This window comes from Diachasma alloeum, unplaced genomic scaffold (assembly GCF_001412515.2).
Source record: "Diachasma alloeum isolate Michigan unplaced genomic scaffold, Dall2.0 Dall_scaffold_00377, whole genome shotgun sequence".
Classification (NCBI taxonomy): Eukaryota; Metazoa; Arthropoda; class Insecta; order Hymenoptera; family Braconidae; genus Diachasma; species Diachasma alloeum.
Window position 1 is genome coordinate 95,587 of NW_021680516.1, and position 22,959 is coordinate 118,545.

A 22,959-nucleotide genomic window follows, 5' to 3' on the forward strand; every position below is an offset into this window, starting at 1 on the left:
TCCAAGCAGTGCACATCGATACAGTTTCAATCAACGAGATTCATGCTATTGATGCTGTACTACCAACAGACGTGAAGCCTTTCATAGGAACTATGAAAGTTCATCAATACACCTGGGCGAAGGATAACCCGCTCTTCATTTCTTTCAACTCGTTGAGTTGCTTTCAGTGTTGTCCGGGAAAGACCTGCCTTCATTTCAACCTCGGATCTATAAATTATGATATTACTCCATCTAAACATCGCAAGACGTCAATCACAAGAAGTGAGGAGAACAGAAAATCGTCAATCTCTAAAACTAGGGCTTTCAATGGTGGACCATTGAAGAACGAGAAGAAGAAAGCTCGAGAAAAGAGTTATAGACCACGGAAAAGGAAGCTGGAGATCTCGGGGACTGAGTACCCATCGTCTAATATGCTCCAGAATAAACCCCCTAGGAGAAGTTTGAGGTGCGCGGTGATTGACATAATTTTCGTTTCATTCAGTATATTGAAATCGTTTTTGTACTTTTCAGGCTTCGAAAATCGTGACGGTGCCGTGATTTGACTCAGTGATTGAAGCGGCTATTTGTTACTTCTTTGTTACAAATTAATTTTGAAGTTTAAATGTTTTGTACATAAAAGAAATTAATAAATTGAATTAATATCTAATTCCATTCAAAAATGAGAAGAAAACGATTTTTGACCCCGTAGTTTTTGATATTTCGAATTTGTAGCGCAACCACTTCTCGAATACCCTCAGGTACCCAAAAGTACCCCAAAAATGTGTCTCACTTGGCTCGGTAGGCACATTGCCATAGCGAAAAATTTAAGATCTCAAAAATCACCATTTCCGAAGAAACACCCATATGTCAGTTGATGTACTTTTATTGTATACTATGGGACTACGCTCCCTGGTCGCTTCGCTCATCAACCCCCATATGACTTACATACGCCACCTTATTCCGACCCTCATTATATTCCTCGTAACCTTTATGACACTTAGTTTCTAACCCTTAATTTTGGAGTCTTAATGTCGAGTATCAAATTTTCATCACCAGAAGTCGATTTGGATTTTAATAATATACCTTCATTTCTGACACCCACGATCCTTATTTGAAACCTTATTCTGACCCTTGTGACGCTTAATCTGACCTTCGTGATCGTTATTCTCACCCTCATTATGACCCTCGTGACCCTTATTCTGACCCTCGCACCATAATTTGACCGGCGTGACCCGTATTTTGACTCTTGCACTGAGAAAAAAAATTAGTTTTGCTAAGTATATTTACTAACTACAAGAAAACTTACACATGTCTTGTGCAGATATTTATATATATTTACTTGTGGCAAGTAAATATACTTGGCAAAAGCATTTTTTTTTCCCAGTGTGATGCTACTGACCCTTAATCTCACCTTTTGACTTTTAACCGGACCGTTGAGACCCTCATTCGAACCCCCATGACCCTTATTTTGATCCTCGTGTCCCTTGTTCTGACACTCATGACTTATTTTGACGCTCCTGACCCTTATTATTACCCTTATAATCCTTATTTTGACCCTCGTGACCCTTCACATTTTACTCTTAACCGTTGGTCGCGCTATGAGTGCCGCGCCGCACTTTTTCCGATTTTTTAAATTGCACTGCAGAAAAGCTTCAGAATATTTTTAAAAAATTTGACATCTTATTTTGAAGTGTCTAGAAGCCCTATCAATGAAAATATCCGCCAAAAATATCAAAAGTAGTTGAATTTTCAAATTTTTATTTCGAAACTCAGGGCCGTGTACCGTGTATAAGGGGAATTTTCAGAAAAACATGGCAACTTTGTGCTGAATATATAATTAAGGATAACACTGAACATTAAAAATCTCACGGGACTTCTTTAACTATGCGATCTAGATCACTCTTAATGTTTTTCCTATTTTTCCTAGATCTTTCAAATTTATCATTATGTCGATTTATGCTGGTGCAGCGCGGGGCTTACAGCACGACAAATGGCGTTCGTAATTTTTATGCGACTAACCGAGTGTTAATTTTGAGTATCGAATTTTCATTACCAGAAGTTGATTTGGACTTTTGTAATATGAAGAGCCTCCGAATCCTTCAGTCAAGTCGGGTGGAGGTATTGAAACCCCAAAAAAACAATTCTCTCTCTCGATTCTGTTTGGAAAACTTAAATAAGTCGGTGATTTAATTGTTTTTGCGACAAGAAAAATGGACATAAATAGAATATATGAAGAAATACTAATTGAATATATTAGTATAATATTTGTATGTATTTTATTGCTTTCTGAGAGGGTTTACAGAGTGCTCTCTGATAGCAAGGGGAGGAGGATACAAACTCGCTGACAGCTTCGACACTAGCTGGGATGCTGTCTAGGCCTCTGATTACTATGTTATTTTTCTTTGAGTGTTTGATTTGAGTTTCAAGGACAGCTGAAAGACAACTCACCTCAGCACGTAGAGTTGAATCTGGGGTGGGGTCAGCTTGCCTCTGGATCAAGGATTCTAGAGAGGCGATCCTTTCAAAGGGCCTTCTTTAGCAGCTTGGCAGATTCCTGGTTTTGTGGGAGAGCAATGGTGTCCTCCAACTTCTTGATCCTCTTGGCATTGAGTTTCTGTTCAGTCTTCAGTTTCTCTATGTCAGTGGAAACTTTTTTGAGGTCTGCTTTGGCACCATCAACTTTCCGGTTTATTTTCGAAAATTCTTCGGTTAGAGTATTGTTTATCTTAATTTCCTGGCTCACCTGAGCTTGTTTTATCTCAATCAACGGTTTGGCTAACCACTGAAATTGTTTACCGGGGGACATACTCTCGGAATCAGGGATGACCATTATTTGGGGTTGATCTATGTTTGTCACCTGAGAGAGAACGGGAGATTGAAGGGCAAGGAAATTTTGCCGGCTTGATTACGTTGGTCTTATCCGGGTCCAGGTGCTCTCGTGATCTTTTTTCTCCTCTGAAGAGTTCAGTGATGGTGCCAATCGAGCTTGCTCTTTCCCTAAATCTGAGAGCCGCCTCGGACGGTCTTCCAACGGGGTTGTTCACTCCTGCGGGTTCAAGTTTGCCTTGAGATGTCACTCGCTTGGGTTTTAAAGGAGTAGTAGACATGACATCCTAACCTCTATTGAGTCGTGTGAAAACTGTTCGTTTTTGTCGAATAAAATCACTTGACACTGCTATGATAACTATCTCCAATTGAGGAGAAAAATTTACTGAACTGTTCAAGCACAGAGAGAGAGCAGAAAGGCAGCCAAAGGGTGTAGGGAAAAATGCAAATTGATACTCAGCAAAATGTAAACACGTGTGTATCTCCCGACGTCGCGCATGTGCCACCCTACTAGTATAATATATAAAAGAACTATTGAAAGTAGTATAATTTATTAACGAGTCCCAACAAATGATTTATAAGTGAATTTCTGGTTCTAAAAAACCGCAAAATTTATCAATTTTTGTGCTTTTAGTATGGCGCCTACAAAAAATGAAAGTTTTCATCGCGTTATTCAATAGAAAACCATTAAATAAATGGTGATGATGTTTTTCGAAGTTGTATCTTCATCTAATCATATTGAAATGAATTTTTGAAAAGTGAATGATTTTTTAAAATAGAAATTGTCGTAAAAACAAATAAATAAATAAATGTCACATGAATCCTGATATATTTCTGATTTTTCAGAATTTTTTCAGATTGTTCAGGATACTTTTTGACTGCTAAAAAATATCACATTAAAAAAAAAGACGGTTTTTGTGATAAAACTGGCAGAAATGCGAACAAAAATCTAAAAATTTGCATGCAGGCATATTTTTTCATGATAGAAACAGAAAAAATTAACGATTCAAGGTACGTTGGGGGCATTTTCACCATACTTATTCCACTAGACCCTATATTGATTTCTTCGAAATTTCGGCATATTCTTAACAATAGTTTCCAAAGTCGGATTAACTTGACATGTTATTAGAACATCGCCAGGAAATTCATTCAGAGAATCAGTAAGTTCGGAGAAAATCGGCAGATTTTCGTTTGGAGTGAGGAATTTCCATCGAAAACATTGCTCATTATTTCTCTGTTGACGATGTCCTATCGGAATGAAACAGTTCTGTGAGGTAATATAAAATGAATCAGGAAAAAATAATACACAATGAGAATCATCTCAAAGTTATTTAGAATCAAATGTCCACATCTATTTGAACACGTGCGTTATCTCCACATGAGGACAGAGCAGCAATGTACGCGGTAACGTCGTCTGCATCCATTTCTGCATGTTAGAAATGCGCATTGCTCAAAGAATACGTGTCGGCCTCGTCGTCACTTCAATATACTAATGTGAATCTTTCGAAATTGCACATGCACCTAATTCCATTTATTTTTGAACACCGTAATTGACACGCTTATGCGTAATCATGTTCTCAACTTTATAGAATAAGTAATTGTATCTTCATATAGCGTATTTCAAATTCTTCAATGTGTGAATTAAAAAACATACTGAAAGTTTCGAATTGAATGAAAGAATAGAATTTCGGTGTGTTGCTGAATCTACACATTGTGCACGTGCATTTCCCTAATGTGGAGGACATAATTTTGCACTTGAACATATCAATTACCATGTGTTAAAAAAAATCTGCTGGATTAGATTCATGTACAATTTCTAAAGGGTGACAACAGAATGTCGCGTAACACTGGTGCGGACTTAACGTAAGGGTACAATCTGATGTCAGTTTGCGCAGTTTGTGCACAACTGTATGTAGACAACGTTGCCAGGCATATTGCGGCATGTAGAGTTGAACGCTCTGGTATTCCTTCTGGTGCATAAAACGTGCGTGTTCAAATAGATGTTCAAGTGGATGGACTCTGACCCAACTATTTTCTGGCCATGTTAATACTTCCTCGAAAAAGCATGGTTATTATTAATTATCACGGAAATGAACAATTTCAAAAGACCTTTCTAACAGGAAACCATTAGACCATTTTATAGCCTCCATACCAAAATTTGGTAAATTTTTGTTCGTCAATAATACCTTGCAGACGTATTCCTCGTTAGCTGATATAGTTTTTCCACCAACACACTCTGGATGATATAAACATAGACAAATGCGACACTGGAGACTTGGAATGAGACCCATGCTCATCGAACATCGAATGCTGCAGGGCTCCTGGAGTTTGGCTCTGCTGAACGTGCGTTAGCAGGGAATGGAGGAGGATAACAAACGTAAAAACAATTGACTTTCCTTCCTTTTACTAAGGAGGGGAGAGAATGGAGATATGGATCAGGAGCTCATTAATTCAGGAAAGTGAAGATACATTTTGGGGCAAACTTTTAACATCGATTGGATATTCGAATCATTTTTGGTTGTACAAAAATGTTCGTAAGTGGAAATGAAAAAGCGCAATCTAATAGGAATATTACTCACCTCAATATCCTTTTATTTTTTGGGGATGTAACTTTTTCAGCAGCTGCCTGATTTTTTCTTGTCACATTGTGAGAACTCCACTGGGGTGGCCGTTGTTCAGTTTCTTTTGATGGTTTCACTTCCTCTGTGATTTTAATGAGACGATTAATGAAACATAATTATCAAGTATTAATTGAGTAAGTAGTCAAGTGGAGAAACGTAAATAGGAAATAGCGTGAACTAGTAAGGAACTAAACTGAGAGAATTTTCATCGAAAAACTTTGGGTCCACAGCATTTCCTTGGTAACAGAAGAGTTCCTTAACATTATTTCTAAAAATCGAGCTTCCCCCTCCCGCCTACCTTTTTCGATTGGTGTCTCGAATCCCCTTACCTTTAATACAGTGAATTATTATGATAAGGACTAAATAAAATTCTCAAATACGGTTATCGAAGTTCAGTCCATTCCATAATATTCTACATTTTAATATTGTCACTGCAATCACACGTATATCAGTTATCTCTTTCCATATTTCACGATACTATAATGAATACAAAATATAATTTTCACTAAACCGACGGCCGTGGCTGTGCGGTTGGAGTGCGGCATTGGCACGCGGGAGACTCGGGTTCGCTTCCCGGTTGTTTTTCCCATCTTTCTGACGCTCTCAATCTCACAATTTTATTGTCGAGCGGGAGTCTCGTAAAAAGAGACGACTGTACCTGAGCAGGTTTTTCCTCGTCCTTCGGCGAATGCGGTACAGGGGGTTGAAGGGGAGGATAAGGGGAAAATCGTAAAAATCCGAGAGGGTACACGAAAGAGAAAAAGTTTTTTTACAATTTCCATTAGGAAAACATTCAACAAGAATATTTTTTTTCGTGTTAAAAATTTTGAAGTACATAGCGATTATAGCAACAAAATATAAAAAACAAAATCTATACTTATATACATTGTAACATGATAAAAATCGTGTACTATTCCTCGCCTGATCTGACCGTGGTTAATTGGGGGGAAAATTAGTAATTCAACCCCATCGAGGAGTTGGATCACCCAAGGCCACATATTCTTTTATTTCTGTCGTTTATTCACTCTCTTTTCTGTTCTCTACTGACAATTCTGACGTATTGCGCTTACCGCGGGTTACGCGTGAGCTTTGCGATGAGGGGAGTGAAGCGGAGCATCGGAGAAGGAGCTACGAAGTCGACGCTACGGCAGATGACGAGTTGGCACACCGACGAGCACGTACACACCGAGTCTGTGGATACTCATACCAGCAAGCACGCGGGAGACGGTAGTCGTACGCCACCACGCAACTCAGGCCTCTACATGTGGACCCCCACCACCTCACCGGTGGTTCTGTGGCGCAAGGCCACCACATATTAGGTGTACAAATGAGTTTTAGAACACTTCGATTCCGTGTCATGAAAGTAATTCAAAGTTACCACTTACATACGATATGGTGGGGTGTATTAGGTAGTATCAAAACATAAGGGAGTCATAAACATAACCTTAAATTCTGTGAATAAAACATACAGACCGATAAGCTATTTATTAGACACTGCATTCGCTATGAATTCCATTAAGGAAAAACTGTTAGGAAAGTATGTCAATCGATTTGTTCGGTTCTTGGGGACAACATTGTATATGAAAGTACATGTGAGTATTGGTATAAGCGATTTAAAAAAGGCCATTTCGACGTTAGTGACCGTGAACGTACCGGGGCCCCTGTAAGGGTGGATGACCAGGAATTGCAAGCGTTGCTGGATGAAAACTCTTGCCAGACGGAATAACAACTTGCCAAACAGCTTGGAGTAACTCAACAGACCGTTTTCTATCTTTTAGACGCAATGGGAAAGATTCGAAAAGGAACAAAGTGGGTGCCACACTTTTTGACTAAAGAAAATAAAGATGGCCGACTTGACATATGCCTGAATCTTTACAATAAGCAAAATAGAAAGTCTTTTTTGTGGAAAATTGTGACTGGCGATGAAAAGTGGATTTATTTTGATAATCCAAAACACAAATATCATTGGGTTATATCATCGACACCGAAGCGCAATATTCACTGTAAGAAGATCATCCTGTGTTTATGGTGGAATATGAAAGGCGTACTGCATTATGGACTTTTAAAGTCTGGCGAGACAGTTACTGCCGATGGCTATCGTCAACAAGTAAGAAGATTGAACCAAGAAATTGAACAAAAACGTCCATTTACTGACAAAAGAAAACGTCCAGTAAAATTACTCCATGACAACGCCAGGCCTCATATGGGTAACCCGTCAAACATACGTTAATGGCTCTTAGATGGGAAGTTGTGCCATACCCGGCGTATTCACCAGACTTAGCTCCAACTGATTTTCACTTGTTTCGGAAGATGCAAAATGAATTGACTGATGTGCGACTCAAGACATTTGAAGAAGTGCAAAAATGGGTCGATAATTTCCGCGCCTCGCAAGATGAAACTTTCTTTGCGGAAGGCATCCGTGAATTACCTACAGACGGCTGAAGAGGTCATTCAAAATGATGGAGATTATTTTGATGAATAAATGTAGTTTACTTTTTTTTGAAAATGAATTTTAAATTTTTTGCACAGTATCCTAAAACTTATTTGTACACCTAATAAAAAACTCATGCTGCAACATCGAGGAAGCGACGGATTATGTTGGCTCCTCCGCCGTTGAATGCGGAGCAGTTCACCGATTGCGAGGCGCAAGTCCCAGCGTACTGGGACCAGTAAATCATGAATTATGGCCATTGTAAATTTACCATTTTAATGCGGATTCTCCGCGCGATATCGGTAGATGAGGGTGGGGGTAGGAGAGAAATTGAGGGTCCTCGGGCCGATGTAATTGCCCGAGAAATCACTCTTCGCTGGGATTCAGCTTACTAAAGTCGCTCGGCGCAATTAAGTCTATTCGCTATTCGAGCCCATTGAGAATTTAAGTATTATGATTTTTGGTGTTGTGCCTGGAATTTCTGATCATCTTCCGTTATCGCTGCCGTATCTGAGGGTCCAGACGAAGTTTTCCTGGAGTTTATCGCGGATCGACGGTGAACGTAATTTCTTTTGTGAGTGCTCACGTGGTTTTATAACGTCTTGTCTTCGGTCGCCATTTTGGGCACCGTTGGAGTCTTGCTAATTTGAGTCGTACTGTAAGACGCGGTACTCAGTGGCTTTTGGTCCAATTAAATTGTCTAACTTACTGAACATCAGGGTTCTTTTTTTTTAGGGTGATTTTTTTTGGAACTGTATTTTTTTGTTCACGTGGCTCTCGTGTCTTCGTCGCGTTCGGGTGATCCTCGTGTCCGTGCGTCATCCACGCCATTGATTTATTTTTGGTTAATAATCACCAAGATTTATTTGAAATTAAATCGATTTCCGTTAGCTCTCTCCGCTAGTCGGAGTTTATGAATTTACAATTATCACTACCGTTTTCTATGATTATTATTCAAGTTTAAAATGTTTTTTTTTTAATTATATCCAGTCGGGAAATTTACCCTCTTTAATTTTTTTTGTCAGAATACATTTATTTTTACACGGTGATAAGTGTACCATTTTTTTGTTTCCCACACGCCTCCGCGGTTTCTGAGCTACTCGTGGAACGCGCTCCAACATCATGACCTTGTCCTTTGAGAGTTAAGCACTGAGGGTACCGTAGTTGCCTGAGAAATTGTAGGATTTGCGGGCCTGGATAATCCTGCATTCTGGTCCGCGAAATGAACACGGGGTTGACCACACCGCTGACGGCCGTTGTTAAAACCGCAAAAAAGTTGTGAGGTATTTTCTAGAACCTGGTGTGAGGTATTTCTAAAGTATTCTGACAAAAAAAAATTAAAGAGGGTAAATTACCCGACTCGATATAATTAAAAAAAAATATTTTAAACTTAAATAATAATCATAGAAAACGGTAGTGATAATTGTAAATTCATAAACTCCGACTAGCCGAGAGAGCTAACGGAAATCGATTTAATCTCAAATAAATCTTGGTGATTATTAACCAAAAAAAATTCAATGGCGTGGATGACGCACGGATGCGTGGATCATAAAATTCAAAAAAAAAATCATAATGAAAAAAAAATGAACCCCTAATGTTCAGTAAGTTGGACAATTTAATCACGCCAAAGGCCACTGAGTGCCGCGTCTCACAGTACGACTCATATTAGCAAGACTCAAACGGTGCCCAAAATGGCGACCGGAGACTGGACGTTATAAAACCACGCGAGCAATCACAAAAGAAATTACGCTTACCGTAGATCCACGATAAACTCCAGGAAAACCTCGTCTGGACTCTCAGATACGGCAGCGATGACGGAAGATGACCAGAAATTCCAGGCACAACACCAAAAATGATAATACTTAAATTCTCAATGAGCTCGAAGAGCGAATAGATTTAATGCGCAGAGCGACTTTAGTAAGCTGAATCCTAGCGAAGAGTGATTTCTCGGGCAATACATCGCCCCGAGGACCCTCAATTTCGCTCCTACCCCCACCCTAATCTACTGATGTCACGCGGAGAATCCGTGTTAAAATGGTGAGTTTACAATGGCCATAATTCATAATTAACTGGTCCCAATACGCTGGGACTTGCGCCTCGCAATCGGTGAACTGCTCCGCATTCAACAGCGGAAGAGCCAACATAATCCGTCGCTCCCTCGATGTTGAAGCATGAGTTTTTTATGTGGTGGCCTTGCGCCACAGAACCATCGGTGAGGTGGTGGGGGTCCACACGTAGAGGCTTGAGTTGCCTGCTGGCGTAGGACTATCGTCTCCCGCGTGCTTGCTGGTGTGAGTCTCCACAGACTCGGTGTGTGCGGGCTCGTCAGTGTGCCCACTCGTCATCTGCCGTAGCGCCGACTTCGTAGCTCCTTCTCCGATACTCCACTTCACTCCCCTCGTCTCAAAGTGACGCATAACCCGCGGTGAGCGTAATACGTCAGAATTGATAGTAGAGAAAAGAAAAGAGAGTACATAAACGACAGAAATAAAAGAATATCTGGCCTTGGGTGGTCCGACTCCTCGCTGGGGTTGAATTACTAATTTTCCCCCGAATTAACCGCGGTCAGTTCAGGCGAGGAACAGTTCATGATTTTTATCATGTTACAACTGCCCTCCCCCCCCCCAGACTGAACTACCGGGTTGAGCGTCTGTGAGTGTAAAATGACGTTCAATGACATCACGAAATTAATTTGACTCGACAGTTTCACCCGGGAGGAACAGAACCCAGTAGCAAACAAACCCCATGTCATGACCATCCAATAATAAGATTTTTTTTAAATAGGCTAAAGAAAAGAAAATGAAAATAATGAGATGGCATGAAATCATAAGTGGAGTGTTTTATGAGGCACTGAATGAGGTGATATTACGGAAATGTTACGCTGTGGCCCCGCGAAAACGCGAGTCGCAGCGATTCCCGGACTATAAGTTACCGTGATCTCACGTGATCCCCTTGTTACTTCGATGATGCCTCGTTCGACTTGTCTTTCGAGGACTTGAAAATTGATTCACACGATGCAGAACGGGATGCTAATGCAGGGTACAGAAAATCAAATCGCGGACAGGATGCTAGTGTTCAAAACAAAATATCAATCCCTACCGGACGCTAATGTACAATACAAACTCAGATCACGGATCACTGCGCGCAGATAACTGAGAAAATGAAAATTTCACCATGACAGTAAGGTACGAGATATGAAAGAATGAAAAATGAAAAAGAAACTAACTCCAATTCAGATAATACATTTCGTCTCCTATACCGCGTACTATGACGAGACCCAAAGGGTCCCCATCTCGGTCTCGAACGGCGCAGACAGACGGACGATATAGACTGAGTTTCCCGTTGAGCTTCGTTGAATGGGTGGACAAAATCAACACCCCGAAATCTCAAAGACGCGGAAATCCCTGCGTAACAAAGACTCCCCGCAACTATGTGCTTGACGTCATTTACACCGCGTTCAACCGCGTTGCACATAATGTTCCATCCCCCCGACCTCGAACGGCGCAGACAGGGATATGGCCAGGACGGAATTCCCAGTCAGAACTACCCATAATGGTTGGATTAAATCACACTCCGGTGCTCCGACGAAACGACAAAGTCGCAAAAACAAAAATACTAACCGTTGACAGAAAACTGCTGAGGATCGAATATTATTCAAAGAAAATCACGAAAAATAATTGTGGAACAAAAATTTAATTTTTCTTCTCCAGACCGCGTCACTAGGACTCGACTCGTCAGTCTAACCTCTCGGCAGACAGAGGTGCAAGTGTAGTTTGAAATTCCATTTGCAGTTGACCACTAGGAGCGATATATCAATACTCGGAACTTTTTCTCCGCGGAACTCTTCCTAACTAGACATAACTCCGCTTGTGAATGGAGTGGAATTCAGTAGAATTTCCCAACAAACGAGTATCAGAAGATACTCTGAGCATTCCTAGAAGAAATTAATGACCTCAGAGACCGAAGAATATCACCAAACATTGAAGGTGAGATTTACAATCCGGATACGCGAGTTAGAAGTGACGCTGCGTAGTGGTCCAACCTCAAGTTATTGCGAAGTCCTCGGATGCCAGCTCAGCGAGTCCCTGGCAACTTTTTGATACAATTCCTGAGCGACCTCTCGCCATCTCCTAACAAAGAACTCAACGCATCGAATCAACTCGTAGCAAAATCGGGAAACCCCAAAAATTAGATACAATAAAATATGGCCCAAAAGCAAACAAAAAGAATTTTAAAACGATACAAGATTTTAGAGTCAACAGCGCCTAATAGTACGTCCTCAGAACAATTATGATGCCTGCATCCACCAACTCAGCGAGTCTGGGCTCAGACAGAATCCTAACATAGTCCCCGAGTGACTACTGCTACTGTTACTCCTCCTCCCTCGGCGTACGAATGGCCCAATTATTAGTGGTCCGCGATAACGCAACAAATACCGCCGATATTCACGTGAAAACTGAACGAGGAACTCGGCAACAGTTGATTCGCACGCCCGGTGAGTGAAATTATGATCGTCCACTCGCTCTGTCAATTGCTCATACAGGAGACCTAAATCCCAACTCACACCTAGTCCAGATGCTAAGACGAAGGACTTTCGGGACGAGAGCGTGCACGCTCATACGTCCCGATCATTAATGAGAACTGGACCCTAAAAGATCATTTCAACCGTTACTCTACGTATTTAATTTTCATAATCACTCTAATCCTGAAGATTCCTACGCGATATTCTCTACTCTCAATCTCGCGTGCGCTCTGCCATCTTAAATCCTAGGGAATATCCCAATGGAATTGAAGAAATTTATTCATTGGAAACCAATGTAAAAAGATTGATTCCAAACAAAAACATTTATTGGTCAGCATCATAATTGTGAAACAAAATAATTATTATTTACTGAATTTTGACTCTCCGGGGTATCAGCAATTTGATGGAATGGGGCTCGAGCCCGCTACCGATTTGATGGCAGAAAACGACGGAGTTATGAAGCGTAATACACGGAAGTAATATTGCCGAGTAAACTTGACCCCTACCGGACAATTACTCAGACTTTAAGAGAAATGTGACGAGAGAATTGAGGTAGTATGAACTACCCTAACCAATACCGAAAATCCAATGCTTTCGGATTTAATTGGCATTTTCGCGTTCCAACGTTAAAAGTCATGTGTCGTTTTCCCCGGAAAATCCTCAAGTGGGGTACCCTTCGAACACATGAATAATTCTCGCGCAGTACTAGCTACTCAGAAATCTTCGACTGTAATGGCGGTACGAAACATATGACCCCTCGCACACGACGTCAAAACGGAGTACCGATAATTACAGCTCGACCATTGACAAAAAAATGAATTCAAAATGAATAATGATAACCCACGTGCAGCTATAACTCCTGAAATACGTCGCGCAACCCGATCACGCGGCCGACATTATAATTGAAGTGCGAAATTGATTAATCGGATTCTGGTCCGAGGTTATTTCAAGTGAGTCTGCAGAACGCGATAGCTATTCGCGACTACAGACAGATTCTAAGATGTCAAGTCCTGGGAGGGTGATCAATCCTCGTAATCCATCGCTCAACAACTAATGTAACGATTCCTTAGGAACACCAAACGCGAAGTAATGGGATTCCGGAATCAGTTGTTATTGGCAGAATCCCAACTAAACTCGCAGACAATAAAATTGTCAATTTAATTATTCATAGTAATGATTACGTAAAACGCCTGAATGAATTGAATGGAAGAGACCGGTGAAACCGAAAACGGAAGTTGAACCCACGCGAAATAACATTGTGGGGAACTGCAATGTGATACTCCGAATCTGAATTTCTGCACAAAACACAATCAATGGTGGAAAAGAGAAGCACAAAATGAAATTATTCGGAAACCGAAGACAACGAAAAATATGAAAGAAACTTAAATCACTCGAGAAATAACTCATCATGAATTTGAGAAATACTAAATAATTTAAGTTAAAATTTTACTTACAATCGAAGTTCTGAGAGTAAAAAGGAGTGACTCTTACGCAAGCTCCAGGCGGTCCGGTGACCCGCGGCAAAGGGAATACACGGCTGGATATACTACTCGCGCAGCACTGTTACACCCTCTGTATCCACTGCATAACCCCAACCCGGGGCCACTGGCCCGATCAATTTCATCGCGCGGAAAGAGCCTCTGCGAAGAACACAACCGTTTAATCCTTTCCATCGTACTATCACCCTTCGTGAACTAGAACTGAATTTACTAAACCGAAGATGTTCCGACATCTCAATCGTGCGTAATGCTCGCGATTTTAATCCAAAACATTGCGAAATTGATCTTAAACTCGGCTCATATGAGAGTGTCCTTCAACAACGTGAGTGAGACCCCCCCCCCGAAACGAAACTAACGAAAGAGAAAAATTTCCCGAAATTTTCCTTAATTACCGCGAAAAGTATTAGGTGTGTGACTTAATTTTTCCAGATTTCTTCTTCGAGCTTAAAATTATATTTAAAATAGAAATAGATTCGCGGCCTTTTCTGGTTTTGAAAGGATCGGACAAATGGTTTCAGAACACGGAATGATAAGTCTATGTAGGCTACATAACCTTTCAGAATAGCAGAGTTTACGATGGCAAGTAATAAACAGCACATTCGGCACTACATTTTATACGAATTCCAACAAGGAAAAAATGCTTCTGAAGCACGGGAATCAATGTATAGTGTTCTTGGTGCCGACGTTTCATCTTATGAAACGTGCAATTATTGGTACAAACGTTTTAGAAGTGGTGATTTCAATTGGAGTGACCAGCCGCGTCCTGGACAGCCTCAAAAGTTTACAGATGCGGAATTGCAAGCTCTACTGGATGAAGACTCAACGCAAACGCAACAAGAGCTTGCAGCTCAGTTAGGAATCACTCGAACAGCTATTTCTAAACGTTTGCGTCAAATGGGAAAAATCGAAAAACTTGGAAGGTGGGTCCCACATGTGTTGACCGAACATAACCTAGGTCAACGTATGAATACGTGCCTTTCACTGCTTGCCTGGCAACAAGAAAAGGGCTTCTTGTGGAGAATTGTGACGGGTGATGAAAAGTATATTTTTTACGAGAATCCCAAACGTAAAAAGTCGCGGGTAGATCCCGGACAATCCAGTACATCGACGCCGAAACAGAACATCCACTTACAGAAGATTCTCCTGTATATCTGGTGGGACATGAAGGGTGTGCTTTATTACGAACTCCTGGAAACAGGTCAGACGGTGACTGCGGAACGCTACAGCCGACAACTGAACAAACTGAGCGAAGTACTTGATCGGAAAAGGCCATTTACTGGGCAAGGTAGCAGGCAAGTCATACTGCTGCATGACAATGCTCGACCTGACGTTGCTCGCGCGACTCAGAAGACCCTCTTAAACTTGGGATGGGAAGTTCTTATTCCGGTCCATGTGCGTAAATTCGTCGATGACTTTATCGCCTCGAAGCCTGCAAGTTTCTTTCACGACGGCATTCGAATGTTACCTGAGAGATGGCGCAAGGTCATAGAAAACGATGAACAATATTTCCAAGATTAAGTTCGTTGTTCTCTATTTTTTATATTAAATAAATTTACTAAAAAATCTGTAAAAATTAAGTCACACACCTAATAATTACGAAGCATTATTTAAAACAGAAGAAATAGTAATTTACTCCTCTCTATGATTTGATCGCGTGAGGGTCAATGACTCCGCGCGGATAATTTTCCGAAGCACACGAGTGCAGAAGCACTCAAACAGCTAATTGTACACCAGGCGAAGGAATGGTAATCCTCAAATAACCGAATTTCACGCGAATAATTAGACCGATGAAATACTTCAACGAGAAAATTTATTTGAATCAATGCGTGAATTTATACAATTTTATTTCCGAAAAATTCATGGTGTTGAACTGCATTAATTGTTTCCCCTGTTCCCACATGCCTCCGCGGTTTTTCTGAGCTGGTCGTGGAACGCGCTGCAACATCGTGACCTTGTCCTTTGAGGGTTAAAAAGACTAGCGCCCCTTTTGGTAAATTTTGGTTCCTCTCGACTTTCCCCGTCGTTCTTATTTCGGATTGAGAGATTCCAGAAGGGTTGCTGAAAGTTAGTGGACGACAACGCACATGATACCCGCGTGTGTCGTTGAAAAATACGTCACAACATATAATGTATAGAAACATATATATGTGAAAGTTGAAAAACTCTGCACGATATTTAAACGTCAAGATGAGTAATTCATTTCTTCCTTTGGTACACTTTCGGGACGGGACCAACTTTCAAGTTCGATACCGATATTGTGATGGAAAATTTTTTTCATATCGGAATAAGTTGACTTAACTCGCAGGATTAGTCTAGTCAATCTAGACTTTGAGATCACAAAAAGATTTCCTTCATTGAAAAGATTCCAATCGATCCAGAAAAATGTTCTGAACAACATATCCAAATGTTTAAACATGATTTCATCTGGCTGAAATTCAAATTAATTAAAAACTATCGACTTTTTATGCCGTAATGCCAAGAACTTCAACCGTATAATTTTAACTCATTCAATAGACGAAAAAAAATATCAACTTAAAGAGAAAGAATTTCTTTACAAAATGGTACTAAAAAATAATGTTCGAAGATAAATAATTACCACGAAAAAAAATGCTCAAATTGTTTAACCTCACATTACCATCAACAATAACATGAGGCTCCGGACCCGCCCCTTTTCGGTGCGCGCAACTCAATCAAACACGCGCGATGCGCAGTAGATTCGAACGTATGTTGCGTGCTGTCGTACATATTTATCTGATTCTCATTCGATTATATACCTGTTAACCCATCTAATTATTTGTTCCAACATGAAAATCAATTAATGGGATAGCAACAGAAGAAATGTAAGTAATATGATCAGATGATGCATTGACAATTCAGCGTAAATATTTTGTTACTGTTGAAATTGTCAGTAAATTATTGAAATCATATAGAAGAATTATTCAATAGATAATTGATCCCTTCCCTCATTTTATGCATCTGAATGATGCACTATGCAGATAAATGCAATATCAAACATACCATTTAATATTGTTTCCAACTGTTTCAGTAATTTAATTAAAATATCCTTATGAATGAGAATTTTCAGAAGCCCTAGTTCAAACCCACTGCGCATCGCGCGTATTCGATTGAGTTGCGCGGGCCGAAAAAGGGCGGGTCTAAGAACCTCATGTTACTGTTGAGCGTAATGTGAGGTTAAAAAATTTCTGCATTTTTTTTCGTGGTAATTATTTATCTTCAAACATTATTTTTTAGTGTCATTTTGTAGAAAAATCCTTTCTCTTTAAGTTGATAGTTTTTTCTCGTCTATTGAATGAGTTAAACTTATACGGTTGAAGTTCTTGGCGTTACGCCATAAAAAGTCGATAGTTTTTAATTAATTTGAATGACAGCCGGATGAAATCATGTTTAAACATTTTGATATGTTGTTCAGGACATTTTTCTGGATCGATTGGAATCTTTTCATTAAAGGAAATTTTTTTGTGATCACACCACAATTCCATCAACCAGATTGACTAGACTAAAGGAGTCATCCTGTGCGGGTTGTCTGGCAGCCGTCATTGATCAATTTACTCATATTTACACTGAATACCCTTTGTTCGTTAATGAGAGGCGCCTACTTGTTAACAAAACTAAAATACAATCCCCACTCGATTTTCTCCATGCTGAGTCTCTTCAACGCTCACTCAATAAACAATGTCTTGGACTTTATATAAGTTCTAGACTAGTATAAGTAAGAAACTGTGTACCTAATTTTAAGCAATCTATGTTAAGTTGTTCACAGAATGCCAACCTTTCTCACCTTTGTACAAGATATTGTATTTACGCAAAGTAATAAACTGAACTGAAGTTTTTAAAAGAAAAAAAATAATTCAATCTTCAATATCTCCGCCAATAATTGAGTTAGAGAGCTCCGTTTGCGCTCATTTCGCTTCTTTTGGAGTATACTTTCCAATAAGAAAGAGAAAAAACTTTTAAAATTTTGAGGCAATTTTTCGTATACAGAATTGGCGGGCTCGCTCATATAATTAAAAAAGCTTTTCTTTAGGAAATTGCGTAAGCTACAAAAGAGAATCATTTGATATATACTTCTTTCACCCCCCCCCCCTTTTCAAAGCATTACCAAAGATGAAAATTTGAAATTTTTGGAAACCTTTTCTTTCCCTAGAAATAGATGGAGGATGAAAATTGGCCCTTACTCTTTTGAGCCCCTCGCTTGCTCGCAACTTTGACCTTGAATCCTGCAGGAGTCGTGCCCTTGGAAGGCGAGATCTTGACAGTTTTAGGTGGACATGGAGGTGGTGTCAGCACTTTCCTAGTGAGCGATGAACGTTTATTCAAGCTTTTTTTTGTAGGTGTGACTTGACCACCTGCCGATTCTGATCTAAGCCTCTTCGCGTCCCTAATCACTTCCATAGAAGGGTCGTCAATACCAATTGGCTCTTTATAAAACGTAAAGTTGTCTAAAGAAAGTTCCTTTGTTGTCAAACACTCTGCAACTTCTCGAAGACTCTTAACTTTCTTTCCCTTGGGAGAGTAATAATAAATGTCTGCCGATTTCTTTGCAGTACTTTCAAATCCACCCTTGTAAATCATTTCACGCTTCCAACCAAATTTGAAGGGCTCTTTATACAGGGGATTCGACATATCAACGTTCTGACTGTTACTAGATGCTCCCTTAGATTCGGGGTTGTTGCAAAAATTTGGCGGATCTGTTGTAATGGTGTCGATTTTCTTGGGCTCTTTATCGTCTTTTATTTTTGGCTTTTCTTCGGAAGTTATTGATATACTCTTATTATCGTCAGTAGTTTCTTTTTCGAGGCTTTCAGCAGTTATTTTTGACAGAAGGTTCTTCTGAATTCCTTTCGAAGATGCCCGCCGACGTTTTATAGCATTGGATTCTTCCAATTCTGCTTCCACTATTACAAAAGAATGATTAAATATTAAGAATTGTTAGTAGTTTGTAGTCCCAACTTTTTTGGGTCGTCGATTTCGAATTTGTTTGTTGGACTTCACCAAACTCATGTATTCAAAAGTGATAAACAATTTAATTGTTTAAATGCACGTAACTCTGGAGCTGCAAGACCCATAACAAAAAAAATCTGCATATAAAATACTCGTCTCAAAAAACACAAATTAAAGATAAATTAATTGTTTTTTGACTAATCTTGATATCTCAAACAACAACAGAGATATATCTTTTTTCTATGCGGGAGGTGAGCGTGCGCTCATGTGACGTGCGAAGAACGATCTAGTCCATACGCTAGCTATGGTTTTTCCCAGTAAATGAGATGCACGGCAAAATTTGATTTGCAATTAATAATTCAAAAGTGTAGAATACGAATATATCGCTTATTTTACCATGCGGTTGGGCAAAGGTATTGTTATAGACAATTTAATTTTTTCAATGTGGATAACTCGGAAACGATAAGCCCCACAACAAAAAAAAGTCCACAGAAAATATTCGTCTCGATAAGACGAATCCATCGTCTTTTGTCTTCAGTGGATGATAAAATAAGCTACATATTTGTATTCTACACATTCGAATTAGTAAACATTAATAGAATTTAGCCGTGGACCTCATTTTCAGGGAAAATCCATAGCTAGCGTATGGACTACATTGTTCTCCGTACGTCACATGAGCGCACGCTGGCCTTCCGAATAAAAAAACTGTATCTCCGTTGTTTTGTGAAATATCAAGATGAGTCAAACAACAATAGATTTGTCTTGACGAGTTGAGTATTTTATATGCAGACTTTTTTGTTGTGGGGCTTACAGCTCCGGAGTTATGCGCATTTAAACAATTAAATTGCTTATAACTTTTAAATGCACGAGTTTGGTGAAGTCCAACAAACAAATTCAGATTCTACGACTCAGAAAACAGAAAAAGCCAAAGATTCGTGAATTATGCATTGGCAATTTTTTATTGAAATCAGATCAATCACACTTTAAAAAAACTACATAATTGAGGAAGAAAATCTGAAAGAACGTCGTTTCATCTTTATTTTAATGAACACGTGAAAGGAAAAAGTAAACCAACTAATTAAGGATAATCGGGCGAGGAGGAAATCTAGGAGGTGAGGCGGAGGGGTTTCTATTGTTTTCTTGCCGAAATCAATCGCTGAACAAAAAATTTTTTCCCATTCGGATTCAAAATTCAGGTAATATTAGGGAGTATCTCCGGTTAAAAATTATTTTTAGAGCTAGTCAAATTTATTTGTATCTGTTCCACACATTGAATGGTTTTCAGATTGTTTTTTTTTTTTAATAAATGAAAAAATATTAATTCATGCTAAAAAGTGGCAACATCGTCGGTATTTTTTTTTTTTCACCCGGAACTAGTACCACTGGCTCGAGGGAGCTCCAATCGCAACGCTTCATGGTTCTCTCTCTCTTAAGAGAAGTTAAAATTGACCGCGCTACCCGCACCCGATCGGTAATTGGGACGCTGCTGTTCGTTTAGGCTGCGTGCGCAGAAATTCATTTTTCAGTACTTTTTTCGCTATTATTAATAAACAATGCTTCTAGAAGACAATCTTTTTCACTCAAAAAATTATTGATCACATGTTCTAAATGTGTCTAAAGTTTCATGACTTTGGCTGCATTTTTTCCTTGGGTTTTGCAGTTTTTTTTGTGATTTCCATAAGATCACGGGTTAAATGAAAACTTTTTCAAAAATTCATAATAAATAAACCATCTAACCCAACAGTCTGAAACTTTCCACACGCCTTCTCCATCATTTAAAGAATACGTAAAAAAAAAGAAAAAAATGGGTGCTTTTTTTCTCACCCTCCGGACTCGCCCGATTATCCTTACGAGCCATGTTGAAAACACACGCATTGTTTGAACCTTTTGGGGATATCGTTCTTATAGAGGATGTTCTGGACCCCAGGTTCTTGAAATTTGATTCTAAAAACATCAATTTCTGAGATATTTCTCCAGACTTATTTATGCTCGTTAATTATCCAATTCTTTCAATAATTATCGACATCAAGCTGAACCTAAACCGACATTGGTTGATTGTGTTCTACCAATTCACTATGAATTATCTCTTCAAGTGTTGAACAGCCGATATTTTGTAGAATAATGAACCATTCCCCCCCCCCTATTATTCCCTCCATTCTTCTCCTATATCCCTAAGATCAATTGGATGATTTCGCTAATTATTGGACCGGTTTTATACTTAAAAAATTTTAATTCCATCGAGGCTACTCATGTGGTATTTTCAACATTCAAAAGACCAAAATGTTTTTTCTGTCACTGCTACTACGGTCATTTTGTACCGAAATCGTACATTATATCATCAGTCAATACAGTATATTTCGATACGGGTCAGACGGAATTTTCACGACTGTGAAGTTGGCGGCCCGAAGCGAGCCAATGTGAGACATGTGAACCGAATTCCCGTCTCACATGTCTCACATCTGTCGAACAATATTTTTTTTAGACAGCTGCTACGTTCACCTCATGCCGAAAAGTGCCTTTTCGTTTACTCGAAAAGGAAACCGCACTTATCGGCGCGAGGTGAACGTAATAGCAGTGGCAAAAAAATGATTTTTTTACACGTGGGAGGTGTGAACCGCTCGCCGAAGGCATGTGCTACACTCCCAAGGGTCAAAGAACACTTTTCTTACGAGTTTTTTTTACACATGCGGAGCGTGTATAAAATGTCATTTTACGCGCAAGTGATGAAATAGCTATTTTCGTTAAAAAGCCGAAAAATACTTTTCCGACGGCTGTGAGGGATGCAGGCCGAGGGGAAGCCGAGGAATGCAATCACACAAGTCAGAAAAGTTGTTTTCGGCCGAGTGACTAACATAATTTTTGTTCATAATGTCTGTAAACGGCGTTTGACGCACACGAAATATCCGTAAAACGTTTTACGAATATTTAACTTAATGATCAAGTTCAACAAAAATTAATGAATTAGAGAAGTTTTCTAAGCTTGTGAAATGTAACAAAATTTTATTTCGGTTTGTAATTTTTTTTTGAATATACGGAACCACGGAGTTGGATGACATCACTGAGAATTTCAGAGTAAATGGATAAGTTGAACCATGTTCAATTTTTTTTGAGAATCGACAATTAAATTGTTTTTTCATGTTAATTAAAATTTTTGCGATGATTATTGAAATTATTGTTTGCAAATTTCATACAAAAAAACTGCCAATTGATTTGTGAAATAATGTTATGAAAACTTTTGATTTTATATGAATTTAAATTGGCTTCTTAAAACTATAATTTTACCTTGTTTAAAGTTTGATTTCATTTTTCTATTTTGTTCCAACAATTCACGCGACTACAATCCCTAGCTATTTCCGTAAGGTAGACTAAAAACAGAAGAAACTAATACTCATAATTTTTCAGTATTTATTTAACGAAATATCTTCAAATATTTACTGCGAAATAATGACGTAACAGGAGGAAAACCTATGTTAAGGGAAAACCTGACCGGATAAAGTCGTCCCTCCCGAGATTTCTAAATTACTTTCAAACCTTATTTGTTTATAATCACTCTTTATTCCATTTTTTAATTCTTTTTTCATGATGATCGTTCACTTTTTTTCAACTTCATTCTTTGTTCACTGTTCTATCCGAATTTTTCAACTTTAACCGTTGAGGTACCAGTATTCGACAGTCTAAGCAGAATCCCAGGATAAAATTTATGTATTTCGTTATCCAAGTCGAAAATATTATATATAACGGACAAGAAGTGATTTTGAACAATTCAAAAACAAGAAAAATTCAAAAAATCGTATAAGTAATGTAGCTGTAAATAAACATTAACATAAATAAGTCGATGACTCCTACGACCCAGTATCCGACAGCCGAATGTCGCGTAGTCTCAGTATCCAACACTACTGAGGACCCAGTAGAGTCTACTGAGTAGATACACACTCGTGTACGAGGTTAGGTTCATATTGCGAAATGATTAACAAGACAGAAAAATTATAAATATTTATTATATAAATCATCAGAAAACAGAACATGGAATAAATATGATATTCCGTCTGATCTTTCAAAAATCCAAAAATGAATATTTTTGCGATTGATTTAATAACATCTGCATGACCACTTTGTCGA

General features: G+C 39.1%; 1 protein-coding gene across 5 annotated transcripts in view; it reads right to left on the reverse strand.

Annotated features, from left to right (window-relative positions):
• The window catches only part of LOC107041748, a 188,168-nt gene that overhangs the window by 82,725 nt on the left and 82,484 nt on the right, over positions 1-22,959 (reverse strand). For 3 of the 5 annotated variants that reach the window (XM_015262469.1, XM_015262472.1, XM_015262468.1), the window contains exons 3-5: positions 18,075-18,794; positions 5,385-5,508; positions 4,992-5,142 (exon numbers count right to left, since the gene is read on the reverse strand). In XM_015262469.1, the coding sequence (XP_015117955.1) occupies positions 4,992-5,142; positions 5,385-5,508; positions 18,075-18,794 (995 nt within the window). The remainder of the gene's footprint in view (positions 1-4,991; positions 5,143-5,384; positions 5,509-18,074; positions 18,795-22,959) is intronic. The other 2 variants (XM_015262470.1, XM_015262473.1) reach the window with 2 other exon arrangements.